This window comes from Entelurus aequoreus, linkage group LG22, assembly GCF_033978785.1.
Source record: "Entelurus aequoreus isolate RoL-2023_Sb linkage group LG22, RoL_Eaeq_v1.1, whole genome shotgun sequence".
NCBI classification, from domain to species: Eukaryota; Metazoa; Chordata; class Actinopteri; order Syngnathiformes; family Syngnathidae; genus Entelurus; species Entelurus aequoreus.
The window spans coordinates 21,850,374-21,876,665 of NC_084752.1; the positions used below are offsets into that span (position 1 = coordinate 21,850,374).

The window sequence follows — 26,292 nt, forward strand, 5'->3', positions numbered from 1 at the left end:
TATTGTGGTGGTATTGACAGCTTTTGAATTGTTGCTTTAATTAAAGAGGTACCATAAATCTACTGTATGTAACCTTCAGAGAGCCAGCATCCTCTGCTGTGGAAATAAAAAAAAGTCCACTTCAAAGGATGCTGGCTCTCAGGAGGATATTGATATGAAATACTCAGTAGTTGTGTATAAAAGTAAACCACAATTTACCGACAAAAATAATAACATTTCTTGCCGACAAATTCATTTGTTCCATAAAAGTCTCGACGTCATGGCTCATGTTTTTTCAACAGCATCAAACATGTGCCAACGGTGAGTGACAGGAAGTGAAAAATTGTGTCAAACTTAAGGCCCGGGAGCCAGATCTGGCCAGCCACTTCATTTAAAGTGGCCTGTGAAAGCCTGGAAATAGCATGTGATAATAAAGTACTTTATCTTTTCTTACTAAATGTATTGTTCTTTCCAATTTGAGATGGAAAAAAAATGCACGTATTGCATATACACTAAATTGCCAAAAGTATTGGGCCATCTGCCTTTACTCACATATGAACTTGAAGTGCCATCCCATGGAATTGTCCAAAATGTTTCGGTATCCTGGAGCATTCAAAGTTCCTTTCACTCGAACTAAGGGGCCCCAAGCCCAACTTCTGAAAAACAACCCGACACCATAATTCCTCCTCCACCAAGCAGAATGCAGTCCGAAATGTACCGTTCTCCTGGAAACCTCCAAATCCAGACTGGTCTATCAGATTGCCAGATGGAAAAGCGTGATTCATCACTCCAGAGAAGGCGTCTCCACTGCTCTAGAGTCCAGTGGGGACGTGCTTTACACCACTGCATCCCACGCTTTGCATTAGACTTGGTGATGTATGGCTTAGATGCAGATGTTCGGCCATGGAAACCCATTCCATGAAGCTCTCTGCGTACTGTACGTGGGCTATTTGGATAGGTCACATGAAGTTTGGAGCTCTGTAGCAACTGACTGTGCAGAAAGTTTTTGCACTATGCGCTTCAGCATCCGCTGACCCTTCTCTGTCAGTTTACGTGGCCTACCACTTGGTGGCTGAGTTGCTGTTGTTCCCAAACTCTTCACTTTTCCTACAATAAATTTGACATTGGAATATTTAGGAGCGAGGACATTTCACGACTGGATGTGTTGCACAGGTGGCATCCTATGACAGTCATACTTGCCAACCCTCCCGATTTTTCCGGGACACTCCCGAATTTCAGTGCCCCCGGGCAACCATTCTCCCGAATTTCTCCCGATTTTCACCCGCGTCCGCTTTTTCTCCATACAAACAACTTGCTGGCCCAGTTACATGTTGTATGCTGCTTCTACAGTCACACGTAAGTGATTGCAAGACATACTTCATCAACAGCCATACAGGTCACACTGAGGGCGGCCGTATATATACAACTTTAACACTGTTACAAATATGCAGCACACTGTGAACCCACACCAAACGAGAATGACAAACACATTTCGGGAGAACATCCGCACCATAACACAACATAAACACAACAGAACAAATACCCAGAATCCCTGGCAGCCCTAACTCTTCCGGGCTACAATATACACCCCCGCTACCACCAAACCACGCCCACCCCAACCCTGCCCACCTCAACCCCGCTGCCCCTCCCCCCCATCTCCCGAATTCTGAGGTCTCAAGGTTGGCAAGTATGATGACAGTTCCACGCTGGAAATCACTGAGAGCGGCCCATTCTTTCACAAATGTTTGTAGAAACGGTCTCCATGCCTGAGTGCTTGATTTTATACACCGGGCCAAGTGATTAGGACACCTGATTCTCATCATTTGAATGGGTGGCCAAATATTTTTGACAATGTACTGTATTTCAAACTTTAATTTTATCTAATAATGCAACAAAATCACACATCGTCATACATTACAAAACATTTTGATAGAATAAAAATGAAAACTTAAATATATGCTTGACATATAATTTCAACGCAAGTTTTACATCAAATTATAGACTGTAAAAATGACAATAGACTTTACGGTAAAATTCTGGTGACTGAGCTGCCTTTTTTTTTTTAACCATAAACACAGCTTTGGTACCGTTTTTCCTTACAAATTAATACACTATCAAAACTAAGAGATTTTACGGTAAAAAACTGGTAGCTCATTTGATTGTACTTTACCATAAAAAAACAGTTTTACCATTTTTCCTTTTCATTTACAGTAATATTCTGTAAAGAAAATAAATACAAAAACGTATATTACGTATGGTAAAATTCTAGCGACTGAGCAGGCCAGTTTTTTGCAATAAAATTTAAAGCAGTGTTTTACTGTGTACATAAAGACCTTTATAATAATCCATGCGTAGGCAATGATATACATGTATTATATTTATACATTTATACCTTGAAATATTATTCACTGTTACAAGCGGCCCTCTGATGGCAACCATAACTGTCAATGATTTTCTAGGTTGTGTATATGATCTCTGCACAGCCTTCCTCCAACACGTTGCAGCCTGAGAACCACACACTCAGCATGTGGAAGTATTCTACACAGAGCAGTGATGAAAGGTTATTATATATTGTACAATACATTGAACAAAAATCTATCCGTCGTCATGTGTTTCAAAATGCTTGTGAACAATCGGCACAATTCCAAAAAAAAGTGCATTTCTTCTTTAACAAACATGAACGGAAGTCGACAAAACTGAACATATTTAAAGTAAACATATTTTCCTGGCTGTGGAACAGAGTCAAACAAAATGAAATTATTATTTAACTTCTACATTTTAAGTTCTTACATAGGTAATGATTTAAATGTAACTGAGAGTGTACATACGGAACTAAATGGCCCCAATAAATGTCTATTACAATTAACTAATTGTCATTTAGCAGGGGACACCCTATAACTGCCTCTGGGGGTCCCCATAACCCCAAACTATGTATTTATTTTAGTGTACATTTTCTTTGGCCAAACCCTAAAATTATATTCAAGTTCTCTGTCGATAGTAATTAAAAACAGCTTCCTTCTATAGCTTGACATAAAAAAAATGACTTGTGTGTTGTTTTGGAACAATTGGTAATAGTTATTATGTGCAGTAAAACTTTAAACTCAACTCACCTTAATGTGTGTTCTTAAGTATATATATATATATATATATATATATATATATATATATATATATATATATATATATATATATATATATATATATATATATATATATATATATATATATATATATATATATATATATATATATATATATATATATATATATATATATAAATATATGTATATATATATGTATATATATATATATACATACATATATATATATATATATATATATATATATATATGTGTATATATATATATGTATATATATATATATATATATATATATATGTATATATATATATATATATATATATATATATATATATATATATGTATATATATATATATATATATATATATGTATATATATATATATATATATATATATATATATATATATATATATATATATATATATATGTATATATATATGTATATATGTATATAATATATATAATATAATATTATATATTATAATATATATACAGAAAATATATAATATATATAATATGATATTATATAATAGGGCTGGGAATCTTTGGGTGTCCCACGATTCGATTCAAAATCGATTCTTGGGGTCACGATTCGATTCAGAATCGATTTTTTTTCTACTCAACACGATTCTCGATTCAAAAACGATTATTTTTTTTGATTTTTTTTTAATGAAAACAATACACAACAATACCATAATAATGCAATACAATTTCAAAACAAAACCCGACCCAGCAACATTCAGAATAGCAATAAACAGAGCAATTGAGAGCAATTGAGGACACACAAACATGACACGGAACAATCTAAAAGTAGTGAGACAAAAATTAATATTATCAACAACAGTATCAATATTAGTAACAATTGCAACATAGCAGTGATTAAAAATCCCTCATTGATATTATCATTACAAGCATTAATTAAAAAAAAAAAAAAAAAAAAAAAAGAACAATAGTGTCACAGTGGCTTACACTTGCATCGCATCTCATAAACTAAATGTCTAATGATAATGTCAATGAGGGATTTTTAATCACTGCTATGTTGAAATTGTAACTAATATTGATACTGTTGTTGATAATATTCATTTTTGTTTCACTACTTTTGGTTTGTTCTGTGTCGTGTTTGTGTCTCCTCTCAATTGCTCTGTTTATTGCAGTTCTGAGTGTTGCTGGGTCGGGTTTGGTTTTGGATTAGGATTGCATTGTTATGGTATTGCTGTGTATTGTTTTGTTGAATTGATTAATTTAAAAAAAAAAATATATAATAATAATAATACAATTTAAAAAAAAATCGATTTTTTAAAAATGAGAATCGATTCTGAATCGCACAACATGAGAATCGCGATTCGAATTCGAATCGATTTTTCCCCACACCCCTATTATATTATATATATATATATATATATATATATATATATATATATATATATACATTATATTATATATATATATGTATATATATATATATATATATATGTATATATATATGTATATATATATATATAAATATATATGTATATATATGTATATATATATGTATATATATATATATATATGTATATATGTATATATATATGTATATGTATATATATGTATATATATATATAATATTATATATATATTATGATATTATATAATATATATATATATATATATATATATACATTTTATTATATATATGTATGTGTGTGTATATATATATATATATATATATATATATATATATATATATATATATATATAATATAATACATACAATATGATATTATATAATATCATATATATACAATATATATATATATATATATATATATATATATATATATATATATATATATATATATATATATATATATATATATATATATATATATATATATATATATATATATATATATATATATATATATATATATATATAAATATATAATATATATACATATACACACACACGTTAGGTCAGGAAAAAACACAGAGGCTATTTCATCCCTACAAGCCTGATTCGCAGGTTTCCCTGCTCTTCAGGGATGTAAGATAAATAGCCTCTGCTGTTTTTCCTGACCTAACATATAATCTGCTCATTGTGCATTCCCTACACTGCACAAATCTTTAGGTTTTTTTTATTATTAAAAGACTCTTACCTCACCTTCCCTTCCTACTTCTCCTTTCACTGAACATTCTTGAGACGACACAACACACAACCATGCTCGAGCGTGACAGTGCTCTATATATTTGAGCACTATAATATATATATATATTCAAGTGCGTGAATGTCACCTTATCGATGATAAAGTGCAGTTTTAGAGAATATGATTTGCCTGAGCGCCTAGGAGACACCGAGAGTAGCAAGCGGTAGAAAAATGGATTAGAAATGACAGATTTTAAAAAATGAAAAAATAAAAATAAAAAAAAATACATTTTTTTTAAATTGGGGTTTGGACCTTGCGGCCGTAGACTGAAACCCTCTTACTGAATCAACCAATCAATTTCTGGAATTTCTCTATACAACGTACATTAATTTTTTTCCTGATTCTTTCCTTGTACCCTGCTCCTCTGACCTGCACAGTCAATTCTCTCTTATTTTCTCTCTTCTTTCCCCTGTCTCTTCTTTTAGCCCCTACGTAGCTTTAGCAATACAAAGCTACTCCCACGGAAATTGCTACTCGTTTACACAAAGTAGCATAAGCTACTGCCAAGCACAACACCAATAATTACTGCAAACATTCAACTCACACTTGTAACGGAAGCAAAACTGTCCCCAAAATTAGGCATACAAAACTTATAATAAAAAAAAAAGTAAGGTTGTATTTGTCTTTTTTGTAGAAACATAATTGTTGTACACATTCTTTGTAGCAGGTTATAATTGCTCTCGTACATTCTATATCAAATGAACAATATCTTCTAAATTTAAGCAAATTAAAGATTCAAGGTTTATTAATAAAAATCTTAATCTATCTAACCAAAATATTACCCAACGACCCCTCTTCAAACTAAACAACACTCAAAAATGTAAAACGTCTGTAGTTGTTTCCACCATAATTCATACATCAATAACTCTAAATGTAATACTATCGAGAAGAAAATGGTGTGATTTTTCTTTTGATCTAATATTTCTCATTTCACTTATTATTATTGAAGCTATTTCTTGCCTCCTTATGACTTGTATGTTGAGATTGCACGATAATTTTCATCAATTTATTAAACCCAAACATTTAATTTCATTCATAGCATTTTTTTTTTAGTTTTACCTGAGGTTCAAGGATAATTTTTTCTTTAAACCTGTCATGACATGTCGTGACAGGTCTGACATGTTTTGTGTTTCTTTGTTTCCTACTCAGTGGCCTAGTGGACCTACTCAGTGGCCTAGTGGTTAGAGTGTCCGCCCTGAGATCGGTAGGTTGTGAGTTCAAAGCCTGGCCGAGTCATACCAAAGACTATAAAAATGGGAGCCATTACCTCCCTGCTTGGCACTCAGCATCAAGGGTTGGAATTGGGGGTTAAATCACCAAAAATGATTCCCGGGCGCGGCACCGCTGCTGCCCACTGCTCCCCTCACCTCCCAGGGGGTGAACAAGGGTATGGGTCAAATGCAGAGGACAAATTTCACCACACCCAGTGTGTGTGTGACAATCATTGGTGCTTGCTTTCTGTCCAGCGCTCTTATTTTGTTTCATTTCCTGTCCGGTTTCACCATTCTGGCCTGACCGCTATTTCCCTCATCTGTCCTTGGCAACCTGAGCACACTTGTTCATGGTTGCCAAAACGGCTTCCTTATAAACCAGCCTGCCCTTCATCCAGTGCTGGAAGATTACCTTGGTTACAGCCTTAATTATGTTACGTTGCTTTGCTAACTGGCACAGCTTTGTGCCAACTGGCACAGCTTTGTGCATTCCCTCAAGCACATATCTTTAGTTTTTTTTTATTATCAAAAGACTCTTACCTGCACGTCGCTACCTGTCTCCTGCATCTTGAGGTCACAACTACAGCAGCCGTGATCGAGCGTGACAGAATCTTCCAGCCAATGAGTGACCTCGCAGCGACACCCGTTCCCCGTTCTGCTTGTAATTTGGAGCAGCGAGGAAGCCGTATAGTGGCCAGGGCAGCTGAAGAGGCCACACTCTTGGACAATTGTTTTAACCTTTTGGCCACATTGGCGGACTCCCCGGCTTCTCCTCAAGCTCCCTCCCACCCACCCCTCTCGTCTGTGAGTTTCCATGTGGACTTCAGGCATTTGTCCCCTTGGCTGAGGGTGCGGGGGGATGGGGGTTGGGACTATGGGATGCTGTGCGGCACCTTTTACTTCAACAACGGTACCCGATACCCTGCTACCGGCCTCGTCTCCAGTGGGTCCTCCGACGGCGCCACCAACCTCTCCTTAAGTGGGTCCTCCATCAATGTCAGCCTCTTTTCCCGTGAGTCCGACGAGGCCACCTGCTAGATCTCCAGCCCAGCAGCCATCTTGCCTACTGCAGAAGCGATTGTCTGGCCCTCGCTATCCTCATTAGCTGCGGAGGCACAGGCCTGTTGCCTGTGCTCCTCGTCACCGGCATGTTAATAGGCAACCTGCGCATTCCCATTTTACGGGTGTCTTGTACACCTGCAGCAGCGCCACTTTGGATTTTTGCGTGGATTTCCGCAGCGGCTCCCGCAGCCATCATGCACCTGCCTGAATCCCCTCGCCAGCTGTGCAGCTGCGACGTTACACTCGCCGTCGCACCGGACTCTTCCCCATTGGGTTCGAGGTCACATGGCCTTATTGGCTTTATTTTAACAAAAAATCCTACGATACATTAAACATATGTTTCTTATTGCAATCGAATATTACATTTGGCCTTAAATAAAATAGTGAACATACTTGACAACTTATCTTTTAGTAGTAGGCAAGGCAAGGCAACTTTTTTTGTATAGCGCTTTTCATACACAAGGCAGACTCAAAGTGCTTCACAGACAACAAAGTGAAATGAAAGAAAATAAAAGCAAAATTAAAATGCAGACAATAAAAATAAAAACAGTGCAGACGTTAAAAGTTAAAAGATTAAAAGATTTAGCTGAAAGCTAAGGTGAACATAAAAGTTTTCAGTCTAGTTTTAAAAGTAGTCAATAGTTGGGGAAAGTCTGACATCTTCAGGAAGTTTATTCCAGCTATTTGTTGCATAGTGACTGAATGATGCTCTCCCTTGATTTGAGTTTACTCTGGGAACCGCTAACAGATTGGTCTCAGAAGATCTTAGTGATCTAGAGGGCTTATATAGTGGGAGCATATCAGTAATATACTTCGGCCCTAGACCATGTAGTGATTTATATGTGAGCAGGAGGATTTTGAAATCAATTCTCTGATGTACAGGGAGCCAATGTAAGGATTTAAGAATTGGTGTAATGTGCTCACATTTTTTGGTCTTTGTTAGAACTCTAGCAACAGCGTTCTGAACAAGCTGTAGCTGCCTGACAGTTTTTTTGGGAAGACCTGCAAGGAGACCATTACAATTGTCTAGCCTACTGGTAATAAAGGCATGTACAAGTTTTTCAAAGTCTTGAGCTGACATGAGCCCTCTAAGTCTTTTTACATTTTTGAGGTGATAGTAGGCCGATTTTGTTTCTGATTTGAAGTGACTGTCGAAATGTAAATCAGAATCTAAAATAACCCCAAGATTTCTGGCTTTATTTGAGGTTTTCAGGGACAGTGATTGAAGGTGTTGGACGACTTTAAACCTTTCTTTTGTAGCCAAAAACAATTATCTCAGTTTTATCTTCATTTAGTTGTAGGAAATTTTGGCACATCCAGTGTTTGACTTGCTCAATGCACTGGCACAGAAGATCTATGGGGCGATAGTCATTTGGTGATAGCGCTACATAGATTTGGGTGTCATCGGCATAGCAATGATGGTCAATGTTATTATTTTGCATGATTTGTCCTAGTGCAGGGGTCGGCAACCCGCGGCTCCGGAGCCGCATGCGGCTCCTTGACCACTCTGATGCGGCTCAGCTACATACATGCCGACCCCCGCGATTTTCCCAGGAGACTTATGGATGTCAGTGTCTCTCATAGACTACTCCCAGGAAAATATAATCCTATTTACACTCTAATTACTATATAAAGGGCATGCCCTAATAGCACTGCAGTAATTGTCCTCTATAGCATTTACAAGCAGCATGCCAGTCCAGCCACATGTTGCATGTTGTTATTACTTGCACACACAGGAGACAGCAAAGCATACTTAGTCATCAGCCACACAGCTTACACTGACGGTAGCCGTATCAAACAACTTTAACATTGTTACGTTACAAATATGCGCCACACTGTGAACCCACACCAAAAAAGAATGAAAAACACATTTCTGCAGAACATCCCAGTGTAACACAACATAAACACAACACAACCATTACCCAGAATCCCATGCCGCCCTAACTCTTCCGGTCTACATTATACACCCCCGCTACCACCAAATCCCCCCACACATCAACCCCCCCCCTCTCCGTGCGTTGGTTGAGCGGAAGAGTTAGGGCTGCATGGGATTCTGGGTATTGGTACCGTCAGTGTAAGATGTGTGGCTGTTGACTTAGTAGCCTTGCTGTCTGTAACGCTATCAAGCCAAAGCTGCATTCCACTTGTGGCCGATCAGATACACTGATTGGGCAGACTCTAGAGGGCGCCAAATGCAGTGTCATCACGCCCTGATATTCGGGAGTCTCCCGGGAAAAATGAGAGGGTTGGCAAGTATGACGCAAGCGACATTCATTCAAAACTCGCGGGCTGCACTAACATCAAATTTCCACATTAAAGTACGTGCCGGTGCGTGTGTCTGAGACCCCTAGTTAACATAGCACAAAGCGTTTAAGCTTTGTATGCGGTGTTTTTCATTTTAAATTTTAAAAACATATTTTGTGGCTCCCATTACTTTCTTCAATGTGTGAAACTTGCCAAAATGGCTCTTTGAGTGGTAAAGGTTGCCGACCCCTGTCCTAGTGGGAGCATATAGATGTTAAATAAAGTCGGCCCCAAGATTGAACCTTGGGGGACTCCACACGTTACGTTGGTTGGTTCTGATACAAAGTCACCAATGGAAACAAAATAGTTCCTATCTTGTAGATATGACTTGAACCAGCTTAAAACTGTGCCTGAGATCCCCACCCAGTTTTCCAACCTGTCCAAAAGTATTGAGTGGTCGACAGTGTCAAATGCAGCACTGAGGTCCAAAAGCATTAATACTGAAGTTTTTCCAGAGTCTGTGTTTAGACGGATGTCATTTATAACTTTAAGAAGGGCCGTCTCTGTGCTATGAAGAGGTCGAAATCCTGACTGGAAGTTGTTGTGGCAGCCAGTAGAAGCCAAGAAGTGATTTAGTTGTTGGAGGACAACTTTCTCAATTATTTTACTTATGAATGGTAGATTTGAAATTGGTCTGTAGTTGTTGATAACAGAGGCATTTAGGCTCTGCTTTTTTAGAAGAGGTTTAATGACTGCAGTTTTGAAAGCCTTCGGGAAATTGCCCGATTGAATAAAATTATTAACTATTTGCAAGACGTCTGTTGATAGGCAGTCAAAAACATTCTTAAAGAAGTTGGTAGGTAAAACATCAAGGCAGCAGGTGGATGACTTTAGTAAGTAAACAAACAAAGAATCCTAATTTGGCTGCTGACATATGCAGTAACATATTGTGTCATTTTCCATTCTATTATTTTGTCAAAGTTATTAACGACAAGTGGTAAAAAATGAGTTATTAATCTACTTGTTCACTTACTGTTAATATCTGGTTAGTTTTTGTTTTAACATGTTCTATCTACACTTCTGTTAAAATGTAATAAACACTTAATCGTCTGTTGTTTGATACTTTACATTAGTTTTGGATGATACCACAAATTTAAGTAGGTATCCAATACCAAGTAGTTACAGGATCAGACATTGATCATATTCAAAGTCCTCGTGTGGGGGGGGGCCCCACATATGCGGTCCCCTCCGAGGTTTCTCATTGTATCCCATTGGGTTAAGTTTTTTCTTGCCCTGATGTGGGATCTGAGCCGAGGATGTCGTTGTGGCTTGTGCAGCCCTTTGAGACACTTGTGATTAAGGGCTATATAAATAAACGTTGATTGATTGATTGATTGATTGATTGATTGATTGATTGATTGATTGATTGATTGATTGATGACTGGTTGTTTATCAAAATAATATGGTTGCTGCCCTAGTGCCTCCTCACTAAATGTGTTTTTAAGGAACATCCATAGAAAAGACACATTAAGAACAAGATTTTTCTCACAGTTCATATTTTCTTTGCAGGGCTTGCTGGTTGCCATCTTGTACTGCTTTGTCAACAAAGAGGTAAGACGGACGAGCTCACGTTGAGCGTTTGTAGTGCAGATTATTGAAAACATTATAATTGTATTTTTTTTTTGGTCTCTTAAACCTTTGTTCTCGATCAGGGGTGTCAAACTTATTTTATATCGGGGGCCACATGGAGTAAAATTTACCGTATTTTTCGGAGTATAAGTCGCTCCGGAGTATAAGTTGCACCGGCCGAAAATGCACGATAAAGAAGGAAAAAAACATATATAAGTCGCGCTGGAGTATAAGTCTCATTTTTTGGGGAAATGTATTTGATAAAACCCAACACCAAGAATAGACATTTGAAAGGCAATTTAAAATAAATAAAAAATAGTGAACAACAGGCTGAATAAGTGTACGTTATATGACGCATAAATAGCCAACTGAGAATGTGCCTGGTATGTTAACGTAACATATTATGGTAAGTGTCAAGGTGTGTTGGTGACGAACCCCAAGATGCAGAGATGGCGGCAGGTGTGACACGAAGGAACTATGACATGAGCAGAGTGAACAAAAGTAGACAGAGCTACAACGACAAGTATTACGACAGGTAGTAGTGACAATAATCCAGCGCAGAGTGGAGGAAAAAGCAGGTCTAAATAGCAGCTGGCTGATTGACACCAGGTGTGGCCCGGTGCCAATCAGCCACAGCTGAGGGGAAAAAACACTCAGGGAGACAATCAGGAAATAACCAAAATAAGATTGCTGACAGGAACTAAAGACAGGAAACAAAGACAAACGCAGAGGAAAACTAAGACATAGCCAGACTGTCAGGGACAAGCCTGACAGTAAGAGTCATTCAAATAACTATAACATATAGAACATGCTATACATTTACCAAACAATCTGTCACTCCTAATCGCTAAATCCCATGAACTCTTATATGTCTAGTCTCTTACGTGAATGAGCTAAATAATATTATTTGATATTTTACGGTAATGTGTTAATAATTTCACACATAAGTCGCTCCTGAGTATAAGTCACACCCCCGGCCAAACTATGAAAAAAAACTGCGACTTATAGTCCGAAAAATACGGTACTCCCAAGTGGGACGAATTGGTAAAATAAAAGATAACTTCAGATTGTTTTCTTTGTTTAAAAATAGAACAAGCACGTTCTGAAAATGCACAAATCATAATGTTATTGTTGTTTTTTTTACGCTTACATGTTGCGGTTAATAGTATATATACTCGTTATTTATATTTTCTGAATTAATTATGTGATAATGTTCATCAGTCAACTCATTGGTGTTAATTTTCAATCTATCAAGATAAAAAAATGTTTATCAAAATAAAATTACAGGATGTTATTTATGTAGTTTGCTCATTTTCCTCGACGGATGTATTAACATCATGTGGTTTATTTTGTACATATGTAGCATCACCTACAAAGATACAAATAATTGCTATTGTGACATCCAGTGGACACATTTAGAACAGCTGTTTCTTTCATTCAAAAAAATCTGGTTAATTTTTATACTGAGCAAACTCATCCTGCTGTTATGTACAACAAGGTGGAAAGAGACGGCACAACACAGGAAGTCTCGCTCAACAGGGTTTATTGAGCTTTAGATGAGTGAGTGTAGTGTGTATGCTGCTATATGTGTGCATGTAAGATTATGTGCAGGAATTAACAAGATAGTATTTACCAGGAGTTTGTTGTTAGCGTGTGTTGGTTGTAGAGGCGAACAAGTCCAAAGGGGCTGGAGAGAAAGAAGTCTGTGATCCAAGCGTGAGGTTCGTGGGGCTGGAGAGAGGCGTCCTGGGGTCCGGGTCCTAAGCGAGGGAAGTCGAGGATCGAGGGAGGCAGTCAGTGTCCAGAGGGAGATCCAGAGAACTGAGGCGCACAGCTCACTTCTAAGGCGACGGAGAATACTGCTGGAACAGGGAAAAGACAGGGACAAGTCAGCACAAGGAGCGAGGGAACAAGGAGAGTAGACACAGGAGAGGAGCCAGAGACACAAAGCTTACTGTGAACAGAGAACTACGTTCCGGCGCTGGATCGTCTGCTGCATTGGTCTTTATACTGCTGAGGCTCATCAGATCCAGGTGCGCCGATTGCAGATTTGCCCGCGGCCGTGTAGGCGGAGCTTCTTGCTGCTTCAGCAGCGGAGGGAATGACATATATGCGCATGCACTGTAACACCCGCAGGCCTGATCCGGCCCTCGGGCCGTACGTTTGACACCTCTGTTTTAGATTCACTTTGTTCTACTTGTTTACTGAATGGAACAGACACATTGACAATCTACTGAGCAATGCACTTAGAAATTTTTATTTTTTTTGGAACGAGACATCCATCCATTAGAGTGCCTTATTTAATCTTCCTAATCCTCTTCATATGGCTACTGCTCTGTAATCGCATCCTCCCCCAGGTGCAGTCAGAGATGCTCAAAAAGTGGAAGAGGTGGAAGCTGGGTAAGGACATCGACGAGGAGTACCGTCACACCCACAGCCAGACGCCGCACTTGAAAAGCGGCAGCATTGCCACGGGCAATATACCCGATCTCCATGACAATAACACCAGTGACCCCAGCGGCGGCTCTCTGGGGACACTTCAACTCAACAAAGCTGACAAAGGCCCGTCCTGCTCCACGGCACCGGAAGAGAACCGCCGACTGGTCGTCTCCTACAGCAACGGCATGGGGGAAATCCGGCCCTCGTGCGGCAAACACGCGTTCCATTTCTCCTTCTACTCAAAGCGAGGTGCCGCCAACCACGCCAACACCGCCATGGAAGATGTGTGTCTGGAAGAGAAGGCACAGGAAGGGGAGGAAACTACCATCTGATGTGTTGGGAGCGATGGTTTTACAACAGACAAGGACCATTTCAAAGACTTAAGACATCTAGAATGATCAAACATGAGGATTAAATGAAAGTTATGTACCGTATTTTTAGGACCATAGGGCACACCGGAGTATAAGGCGCATTAAAGGGGTCATACCGTATTTCCTTGAATTGGCGCAGGGAATATAGTATTCGCACGTCTAGAATTACTGCCGGGTCAAACTCGTTTCTCAAAATAATTAACGCATGCTTGGCCTTATCGCTGGTTCATTATTAACGCCGGATCAAATTCGTTTCGCAAAATAATAATTTTATTATCGCATGTCTATAATTTTCGCCGGGTCAAACTCGTTTCGCAAGATATTTAGCATATGTCTAGAACTTCCGCCGGGTCAAATTCGTTACGTCACGAGTGACGATTTACCTGTCCTCATTTTCAAAATGGAGGAAGCTGATTTCAGTAGTTTGCAATCGCACAAAGGAAAAAAGATAAAGAGCTATTCAGTAGGATTTAAGGTCCAAGCTATTGAATACTGGTACGGTATGCTAAAAAGAACAGTAAGCAGCTATGTTTTATTAATATACCGTAGCTGCGTGTATCAAATACGGTATGAGTCATTAAATGACTCCCGCCTCCTGGTGGTAGAGGGCGCTAGTGATCCTTCTTGCGACTTCCGGTACTGCAGAAGAAGTGACAACACGCAGCAACAGATCGTCTCTTTGTTTCCTCTTGCCTGAACTTTTAACATGGAGGATTACATACCGTATCTAAAATAAAACAGTTTTCTAAACTGGACTTTCAATCGAAGCAGGAGGTAATAATTAATGGAATATCTCCATCGAGACAGAGAGACTTTCAAAACCGAAGAAAGAAAATAAGGAAGACTTCTATAAACAAGTTATCGATGCTTTTGGTCAGAAGGAGCTGCAAATGGACTCCATTTATAAGTACAGGTAAGACCATAATAACGTTTTTTTTTATTAAATGTTCTTTTCATGATGGTATGCTTACATCACACTCAAAGCGCACGCCTAAATTTACCGCATTCCTTTTGGTAAACGCCGGAGTGAGAAGAGGTTTTAAAATAATTAGCGAATGCACGGCCGTCCCGCAGGCTTCCGGTAAACGCCGGAGTGACAGAGGGTTTTAAATTAATTAGCGCCCCTGCGGCTATTCAAGGAAATACGGTATGTGTTTTTTCTACATTTAAAACACTTCCTTGTGGTCTACATCAGTGTTTTTCAACCTTTTTTGAGCCAAGGCGCATTTTTTTTTTATTGAAAAAATCCAGAGGCACACCACCAGCAAGAAATGAAACTCAGTAGACACTAAAAAGTCGTCGTCGCAATTGTTGGATATGACTTCAAACCATAACCAACCATGCATCACTATAGCTCTTGTTTCAAAGTAGGTGTACTGTCACCACCTGTCACATCTTGCCGTGACTTATTTGGAGTTTTTTGGTTGTGCCCCTGTGCGTAGTGTTTTAGTTCTTGTCTTGCGCTCCTATTTTGGTAGCTTTTCCTGTTTTTTGGTATTTTCCTGTTGCAGTTTCATGTCTTTCTTTGAGCGCTATTCCCCGCACCTGCTTTGTTTTAGCAATCAAGAATATTTAAGCTGTTGCTATCTTTTTTTGTGTGGACATCGTAGATTGTCATGTCATGTACGGATGTACTTTGTGGACGCCGTCTGCTGCTCCCACACGCTATAAGTCTTTGCTGTCGTCCAGCATTCTGTTTTTGTTTACTGTGTCGCCAGTTCAGTTTTAGTTTTGTTTTGCATAAGCCACCCCTAAGCTTTAATGCCTTTTCTTAGGGTCACTCACCTTTTGTTTATTTTTGGTTTAAGCATTAGACACCTTTTTACCTGCTCGCTGCCTCCCGTTGTCGCCTGCATATTGTGATCATGACAAACCATCGTCGTCTCACACGACGTGTTCCCGACATCTAAAAGCAATTAGCTACCAGCTGCCACCTACTGATATGGAAGAGTATTACATGGTTACTCTGCCGAGCTCTAGACAACACCGACACTCAACAATGGCACATTATTTGCAGATTATAATTACTGGTTTGCAAAAAATATTTTGAACCCAATTAGGTGAAATTACATAATGTGCCGCGGCACAGTGGTTGAAAAACACTGGTCTACATAACATGTAATGGTGGTTCTTTGGTCAAAATGTTACATAGATTATGTTTTACAGACCATCTTCAAGCCGCTTTCTGACAGTTTTGTCGGCGGTTTTATTTACGTGGCTCCAGTCCAACAGCGTCTTCTCCCCGTCATCTTTGTTGTACCATAGTTTTTATTCTACAAGTTAGAACTGTACGCTACTTTAAATTAGAAATGGCAACAGCGATGAATGCATACTTCACAGCAGGAGGTGGAGAAAAAGGTGGATTTTATGGACTACATCGTCGGACTACAGCGGCAGACCCGCGCAAAGCACTTTGGGTAAACCTTTACCATATATGGATAATCCGCTGACGTCAATTAAACAGGCATCATCCTGTAGTCCACACGTATATTTTATGTGTGACTGCCATCTACTGGTCACACTTACCGTTGCACCATGTACCAAATAAAAGTGTTTCAAGGTCGGTAAGCACAACCAGAATGAAGACGCAATGTCGATTTTTGAGAAAATGAAATGATTTTAAGTGCGCCTTATAGTAAGGAAAAATATGGTACTGTACAGTGTTTGAGTGTGTTTGTGTCAGTGTACTTATGTTGTTGGGGTTATGCTCGTGTGTCTACTTGCTGCAATGGATGCACATTTGTGGTACTCTTCAAATTAATCCTCCCAGTATCTTTGTATTTTGTACTGTTTCTTGTATTATAGAATTTAATGTGAGCATCACTTAAAGGGGAACTGCAATTTTTGGGGAATTTTGCCTATCGTTCACAATCATTATGAAAGACGTGATGATGGACGTTATTTGTATTGCATTCTAAATATTATGTAAATGCGATCAACATTTTTCTTACAATGGAGCTTATGGGAGCTGTGCAATTCCACATACAAAGCCCTTAAAAAAAATCCAAATACCTCCAATAAGGTTTTATATACATTATGTAAGTATATATGTAATGTAGTAACAGGCACATTTTTATTAACATTTAATATTTACGTATTTTGATCATTTTAAGCATATGCGGCGCATTAATTTAAAAAACGCATCACATTTGCTTTTTTTTTTCTTCATCACTGATTATTACTCACTGCAGACTTTGAGAGCCAACAAGCATACTAAAACATCACTTACTGTGCAAAGTCTGCTGTCATTAGGATGCCGACTGCTAGGATGTGCATGTATTTCCATTTAAGTGAAGAACATCTCATAATCCCCGCGAAGAAACAGGGTCGGGGGACGGTGGGGACCGAGCGTCTTTTCCTGTCGTTCTGGACATTTTCGGGTCTTAAATGGCTGTCAAAGTGTGCCAACTTGTCGGAATACCTACTCAGACTTCTTCTGTGCAGGTGAGATGCATGATTTATGATCTACAATAAACTTACAGGGAGCAATGAAGCAAGGAAGCAGCAGACCACTTGATGATGTAAACGTAGGCACACACAGTAGTGATCACGTCGCCGCTATAAATAGTTTGTCTGCGTTAGCGCTTATAATAACAAAATCACTAATACTTGGTTAATATGCATATCATAAAATGTAACTGGAGTATTGTTGGCTGTTTTTAATGGTTATTTATTGGCGAAATAGTGGAGCTCCCATTTATTTACGTTTCTTTGATATATAGAATGCATTTTTTTAAAAAATCTATCCATCGTCATGTCTTTCATAATGATTGTGAACGACAGGCGAAATTCCCCAAAAAAGTGTGGTACCCCTTTAAAAGTGTCTCCAACGTATTGAACCATGACGACCATAAAGCCGTGCTGTGATGCTGGACCACGCTTGCTGTATGTCTAATGCGTTGTGGTTTGAAGTGACCTAAGCCAAAAGAGAAAACAATGTAATGGAATGTTTGTGTGTTCAAGTAATTATTGAACTAACCCATGCACATGGGTCTTGTTTCTTTCCATGTTTTATACAACAAGCTTCTCGTTTTCATCAAATGCGAATGTATGTCAAAATATACAGTACGTGTAATTATGTTGGAATCCTGACATTTTACAAGGACTTGAACTCAAATGAAATGTGTGTACTGGATACCACATCTGTGAGATTTAACATGTGTACATGGTATAGCTGAAAAGCTAACAAGCTTTAAAGCAGCATCATCATGCCATCATTTTCGAAGCCCACAGTTATGTTCGGTGGAGTTGTGTGCACTTTGATGAAAGTCCTTACAAAAGGAGTTTTCAGAAGGTCATACATTCTGTAACGTGCTGCATACGCAGTTCTTTCCAGGAAAAAAAAAACACACTGTAGTCAAGGACCTCTTTTTCCATTTATTTTTTTTCCTCTTTAACTATGAAGAAAAAATGTTTGGTAACACTTTAGTATGGGGAACATATTCACCATTAGTTGCTTATTAACATGCAAATGTCTCATAATAACTCATTATTAAGTACTTATTAATGCCTTATTCTGCATGTCCCTAACCCTAACCCTAACCCTCTAACCCAGGGGTGCTCATTACGTCGATCGCGATCTACCGGTCGATCGCGATCTACCGGTCGATCGCGATCTACCGGTCGATCGCGGAGGTTGTGTCAGTCGTTCGCCAGCCAGGCATTAAAAAAATAGTCCTAAAAATGAGCGATCATAAATCTTCACTATGACGTCACTTTCGTCACTTGATTGACATTCACGGCACCCGAGGGTCTTCTGAGATGACGCTGGCTGCTGCCAGCTCATTATTAAGAAAAAATTACAGACAGGAAGGCGAGAAACACTTTCTATTTCAACAGACTCTGGCGCCGTACCTGTCGTCAAAACTCCAAAGACCGACTGCACGGTTCCTGCCTTCACAATAAAAGCTCTGCTTCATCCTGCCTGCGCTAAGAGTCTCAGAAAGCTGGCGTGCACAAGCTAGCAAGCTACGGAGTTTGCCGCCAATGTATGTCTTGTGTGTATAAAAAGGAGTATGGAAGCTGGACAACTAAGATGACAAAAACCAACCACTTTGATGTGGTATTGGACAGAAAGGAGGGCTTTTTTTCTCCTCCATTTGAAAATGCGGACGTTATCAGCACCACTGTCTGATTCCAATCAAAGCAAGTCATCAGAATCAGGTAATACACCAACGTATATTCTTGTCTTCATGAAAGAAAGGAATCTATATGTGTTAAACATGCATGTATTATCATTAAACACTTTTAACTTGTTAACAATATTAACTACACTACCGTTCAAAAGTTTGGGGTCACATTGAAATGCCCTTATTTTTGAAGGAAAAGCACTGTACTTTTCAATGAAGATAACTTTAAACTAGTCTTAACTTTAAAGAAATACACTCTATACATTGCTAATGTGGTAAATGACTATTCTAGCTGCAAATGTCTGGTTTTTGGTGCAATATCTACATAGGTGTATAGAGGCCCATTTCCAGCAACTATCACTGCAGTGTTCTAATGGTACAATGTGTTTGCTCATTGGCTCAGAAGGCTAATTGATGATTAGAAAACCCTTGTGCAAACATGTTCACACATCTGAAAACAGTTTAGCTCGTTACAGAAGCTACAAAACTGACCTTCCTTTGAGCAGATTGAGTTTCTGGAGCATCACATTTGTGGGGTCAATTAAACGCTCAAAATGGCCAGAAAAAGAGAACTTTCATCTGAAACTCGACAGTCTATTCTTGTTCTTATAAATGAAGGCTATTCCACAAAATTGTTTGGGTGACCACAAACTTTTAAACGGTAGTGTATTTATTTTTACTATAGCAAAAAGAACAAACTAAAGGTGCGCACAAGGCGGAGGTACAAACTTGACTATGAAACAAAAACTTACACTTAACGTAGACTAAGGACATGAAACAAAATAACTGCTAAACGTGACATGAATAAACAAAAACTTACTTGGAACAAGCATGGAAACGATCATGGAACAATGGCATGGAATCAACGCATGAGTGACAAGGGTAACAGCAGATAATGTCGCCAGGCCGACCAACAGAAAAAGACAGGCTTAAAGGCCTACTGAAATGAATTTTTTTTATTTAAACGGGGATAGCAGATCTATTCTATGTGTCATACTTGATCATTTCGCGATATTGCCATATTTTTGCTGAAAGGATTTAGTATAAAACAACGACGATAAAGATCGCAACTTTTGGTATCTGATAAAAAAAAGGCTTGCCCCTACCGGAAGTAGCGTGACGTAGTCAGTTGAACATACACGCAAAGTTCCCTATTGTTTACAATGATGGCCGCCAGAAGTGAGAGAGATTCGGACCGAGAAAGCGACGATTTCCCCATTAATTTGAGCGAGGATGAAAGATTTGTGGATGAGGAAAATGCAAGTGAAGGACTAGTGGGGAGTGGAAGCTATTCAGATAGGGAAGATGCTGTGAGAGCCGGGGGTGACCTGATATTCAGCTGGGAATGACTACAACAGTAAATAAACACAAGACATATATATACTCTATTAGCCACAACACAACCAGGCTTATATTTAATATGCCACAAATTAATCCCGCATAAAAACACCTAGGTGTTTGTTATGCTAGCTCCTAGCTACTAGCTACTAGCTAGTTATAGCTCGAGCGGGTTATATGGACGGGATCCCGTATATATAACCCGCCAATACAATTCAAACACCTGCACAACACACACACTCACTCAGCCCAAAGGACCGTTCACCTAACCCAAGGTTCATAAAGCTTATATATTTAACCAAAGTTACGTACGTGACACGCACGTACGGGCAAGCGATCAAATGTTTGGAAGCGCGCGGGTGGGACCTGATATTCAGCTGGGAATGACTACAACAGTAAATAAACACAAGACATATATATACTCTATTAGCCACAACGCAACCAGGTTTATATTTGATATGCCACAAATTAATCCCGCATAACAAACACCTAGGTGTTTGTTATGCTAGCTCCTAGCTCCTAGCTACTAGCTTGAGCTAGTTATAGCAAGCGATCAAATGTTTGGAAGCGCAGCTACGTACTCACGGTATCGCGTCTGTGTATCCAAATCAAAGTCCTCCTGGTTAGAGTCTCTGTTGTCCAAGTTCTTCGATCTTGACTGCATCTTTCGGGAATGTAAACAAACACCGGCTGTGTTGTGTTGCTGACTTCCCTCGCAAAATATCCGCTTCGCACTGACAACTTTCTTCTTTGCTTGCTCAGCTTTTCTCCATAATGCAATGAACAAATTGCAACAGATTCACCAACACAGATGTCCAGAATACTGTGGAATAATGACATGAAAACAGAGCTATTTCGTATTGGCTTCAATGGGGAAGCCATACCTCTGTTAAACTGGCTACGTCACGCGCATACGTCATCATACCGAGACGTTTTCAAGCGGAAGTGTGGCGGGCAATTTAAAATGTCACTTTATAAGTTAACCCGGCCGTATTGGCATGTGTTGCAATGTTAAGATTTCATCATTGATATATAAACTATCAGACTGCGTGGTCGGTAGTAGTGGGTTTCAGTAGGCCTTTAAATAACAGTGACATGATTGGTGACAGGTGTGTGAGTCCAAACGTGGAACAGGTGAAACTAATGGGTAACCATGGAAACAAAACAAGGGAGTGAACAACCAGGAACTAAAAAGCGTCCAAAAAACAAACAGCACATGGCCAAACAAAAACCTGATCAACGCAGACATGACAAATGTACTCAAAACAGAGAAGGAGCCAGGAGGCAGGCATAAATAGAAGCCTGCTGACCACATGACCAGCCCAGGGAATTTGGTGTGGTGCAATGCGGTGATGGTGGGAATGTTGGCTTTCTCTAAGATGCTGATGTCAGTGTGTCTATCCTCTCAGGTGATCTTAAGAATTTTCTGAGCATCTCTCGTGGTATGCCTCTAGCGGTGCCTGCTGTACGTGGTCCAGCATTCTGAGTGGGAAGCACGACCTTCAGATGTTTCAATGAAAAAGCAGGCTTATTCGGCCATTATTGCGATGTATATCACAATTGTTAACTGAGAATCTGGTGTGATGGTCAAAAATGTGTATATACAGATTTTCCCGCAACACTTAAAATCAATATGCACTCACAAAGAACAACAGTATGTAATTACCCTTACTGTCAAGGACATGTTATGTTGTGAAAATTATAGAGGGAAATGCTTTTATTTGGGAGTAAGTGTCAGGAACTTGTATGGCTGCAGTTGTAGTCACCCCAAGATGCAACCAGTGGTCGAGGTGGTGCAGGGACCGGCGGTCGACGTGAGGCTGGAACCAGTGGTCGACGCGGTGCCGGCACAGGAGATCGCCGTGGAGCCGGTACATGAGGTCGCGCAGCAGCAGACGGAGAAGATGGCGACGGTGGCCGAGCCGGGCGGAGGGCCGTAACGGGTGGCCAAGCCGGGAGGTGGTGGCCGAGTGGGGCAGTGAGCCGGAACCGGCGGCCGCAGCGTAGGGAGAAGGTCTGAGCCTGCTGTGGGCCGGGACTGCACAAACCTGGCTTTCAAGTCCTCCAAGAATTGTGCGGTCCAGAACGTCGGCTGAACGTCGCCGACAGGGGTTCTCGCGAGGTCACGGTCTGGCTCGAGGATTATGTCAGGAACTCGCATGGCTGCAGTTGTAGTGACCCGAAGATGCAGGAACCTGGAGAGTGATGACCAGGTAAGATGATTTTAATGTACTCAAAACAGAGAAGGAGCACGCGAGGCAGGCATAAATAAAAGCCTGCTGATTGGCACCAGGTGTGGCCCGGCTGCCAATCAGCCGCAGGTGAGGGGAAAAACAGCGCTCAGTGGATACATGCAGAAAATGGAAATCAAAATAAGAGCACTGATAGGAAATAAACACAAAACAAGGAAGCACAAACAGAAATGAAGGGACGGATTGTCACAGTAAGCTCAATTTCTGTGAGTTCTGTTCTTCTATTGTGGACTTAGGGCCTGATCTACTAACATCCAAATAACAAGTGCTAAACAGCATACGCAAACTCTAAAACTGTGGGCCTGATTTGGGTTTGTGTGTACTACAATACAAGCAAACCTGATAGCACACCAAAGGTGATCTACTAAACGCGTGCAAGGTGGATCCCTTAAGGGAGGAGAATAAGGCGTGCCATCCAGTTGGCGTCTCTGTCTTTATTAACATGCAAAATGTATCCTGATCATCAAAACGCCCACAATACTGGGAGGAGAAAATGCAAGTATCATTTTTTTTAGCACATAATGGGATTCGTCAACACTCATCACCGTTTTGCTCCAACTATTTTGTATTTTACTTAGCACGTGTCAGAACGACGTGGTGACTGACAGTTCCACACATGGTTTCAGGATCAGTGTTCGCGCTGCACGGACAGACGATGGACGGATGAGAATGTATTCTCCATTCAGCAATTTTCTTTTATAATTGTATAGCTGCTGGATGATTTATGTGGAAGATTAAGAATATTTCAATTGGTGTGTTTTGGTGTCTTCTGGTGTTTTTTTGCTTGTTTTTTAACGTTTGTTTTCTTTATTTAAAGAAATAAACGCATTTTCTTGCGTTTGAGTCACTCCAGACTCACAAATGTGCTGTTGATCCACAGCCTCGCGCACAGAACTACGTGTCAGTGTGCATATGTTTCTGTGTCTAGATTGCGATTCAGAAAAGGTGTTACGGATTAGGGATGTCCCGATCCATGTTTTTGCACTTCCGATCCGATACCGATGTTGTTTTTGCACTTCCGATCCGATACCGATACTGGCCGATACTGGCCTTATCCGAGCATGTATTAAAGTTTAAAGTTATTTAGCCTACTTAGTTGTCAGATTCATGTTGAAAAGGGTTTTAGTACTCTTGATAACAACTAGCCAGCTGAATTAGGTGAGTTTGAATAATACACAATGGAGATGTTGACGTGCGGAGTTTCAAACACTCTTCATGTTCTAGCAGGGGACTTTTCAAATGATACTACATATTAGCAGTAATGCTACTTTTTATAGCAACGCTTTTGCCCCACACTTGAAAAATGACGGTTGTCTGTTCGACATATTCCCACTTGAAGCCAAACCACCGCCAGACGATGGACCCCCTGCTGTTTTTTGGGGGAATTAATTAATTCTTCCTTCATTATTACCGCTCACACGGCTACGCTAGCATCACAGCTAACGTTAGCCATGCTGCTACCTCTCTGCTGGGAGAGGGCGTATACGTATGTGACGTATGACTTGACAGTATGTGACGTGTGTAAGAAGGTGCGCTTGTCGTGGCGAAGTTGGTAGAGTGGCCGTGCTAGCAATCGGAGGGTTGCTGGTTACTGGGGTTTGTTGCGTTTGACCAGATGTTCCTCCAAGTGGGATGTAAAACGCTGGTCAGTCCCAAGTTCCTTAGATGACACATAAACTGATCTCGAATATATCACCAAGCACAGTATAGGTATTTTGTAATTTATTGTCAAATATTTGAGAATAGAGACCAGCCTCGAACAACACATACAAATGCGTAGCCCAAGTTGATCTGGCATTCCACAGGTAAAAGCAACTCTTTTCACACAAAGAAAGCCCCCATCTCCCCCCCCCCCCCCCTCCTCTCAACACTGATAAGAAGAGAGACTTGGGGGTTGTGTTCACATTCCTGATGGTTTACGACCCTGCCTAAACAGGCAATCTGAAGACAAAGAGAAACTAGTATACAGAGTAAAATAAAGGAAAAAAATATGAGCTGATTCAAACATGATTATGAATAAAGAAATAGCTCTTAAACATATGCATTATCCACAGGTTCAATCCCCACCTTCTACCATCCTAGTCACGTCCGTTGTGTCCTTGGGCAAGACACTTCACCCTTGCTCCTGATGGCTGCTGGTTAGCGCCTTGCATGGCAGCTCCCGCCATCAGTGTGTGAATGTGTGTGTGAATGGGTGAATGTGGAAATACTGTCAAAGCGCTTTGAGTACCTTGAAGGTAGAAAAGCGCTATACAAGTATAACCCATTTATCATTTATTTATCATTTATTTGTCTGTCTGTGAGAAGCAGACACAAGAAGGAGTGGGAAGAGCCTGTCGTGTAATGCCAGCAGCTAAAAGCAACTGCGTGAGAACGTATACTCGACTGTGTTGAAGGTGTGCTGGAAAATGCGGAACGGAAATTAGGGAGCAGCAAAAAAGTGGAATGTATTATTTAAATCGGTGCGTTGGAAAACACGGACCGTGTTTTAAACTGGATCTGGATCGGCATTTTCCCATGCCTTGCCGATACGCATTTTTTGGCAAATATCGGTGGCCGATCCAATCCAAATATCGGATCGGGACATCCCTATTACAGATTATAGATGTGTACCACCGGTTTAACACATCGCACACAGGTAAGTGTGTCAATCATGATAACATGATTGTGCAGAAAATGGTGGTAAAAGCACACCCCGCTATTTCATTTTTTGCACACGCTGTTTCAAGTGTGGTATTTGGATCTTAGTAAGGTCCTGTGAGTACTATTAGAAGTGTGGCCAACTAAGAATGCGTGTACAATTGATGACAAGTGCAAAAGTAGTGCAGACTGTCCTATTTAAATGAGGATTTGGCGTGTATACCGGCTGTCAACACGGATATACTTATTTCTCTCCACATTTATGTCCAACCTGTGGCAATTCATCATGTTGTTGACATGCAGCACAGACATAAAATATCAACCACCTTTTGTGCGCGATAATGAACCGACATCTGTACAACAAAAACTGTTTTTGGCACACCAAAGGTGTGCTCTTGGAGGCGCCTGTGTTGTGATGGTGCGTCTTGAATAATTCAGATGCAAGAAAATTATTATTGCAAGGCAATTTTTCCATTATGAAAAAAAACAAACAGCATTAAAAAATAGGCCAGCAGTCACCAAAAACAAATTATTGACTTGGTTTTAATCAGCCCCTTAAGTCATCCAGCAGCTTTACAATCATAAAATGTCATTGCTGAATAGACGATACATCTAATATTTTCATTTATGACAGTTCTAACAGTATTCTCTCACTCAGTCGTCTTTGCGGTGCGATCACCTCCTTTCTTACACCAATTTGTGCGGAACT

At 39.8% G+C, this 26,292-nt stretch overlaps 1 protein-coding gene across 2 annotated transcripts in view; it reads left to right on the forward strand.

The window, feature by feature from the left end:
* The window catches only part of gcgrb (glucagon receptor b), a 167,811-nt gene extending 149,260 nt beyond the window's left edge, over positions 1 to 18,551 (forward strand). For both annotated transcript variants that reach the window (XM_062032469.1, XM_062032470.1), the window contains exons 13-14: positions 11,355 to 11,396; positions 13,772 to 18,551. In XM_062032469.1, the coding sequence (XP_061888453.1) occupies positions 11,355 to 11,396; positions 13,772 to 14,185 (456 nt within the window). In that variant the 3' untranslated portion in view covers positions 14,186 to 18,551. The remainder of the gene's footprint in view (positions 1 to 11,354; positions 11,397 to 13,771) is intronic.
* The last annotated feature ends 7,741 nt before the right edge of the window (positions 18,552 to 26,292 follow it).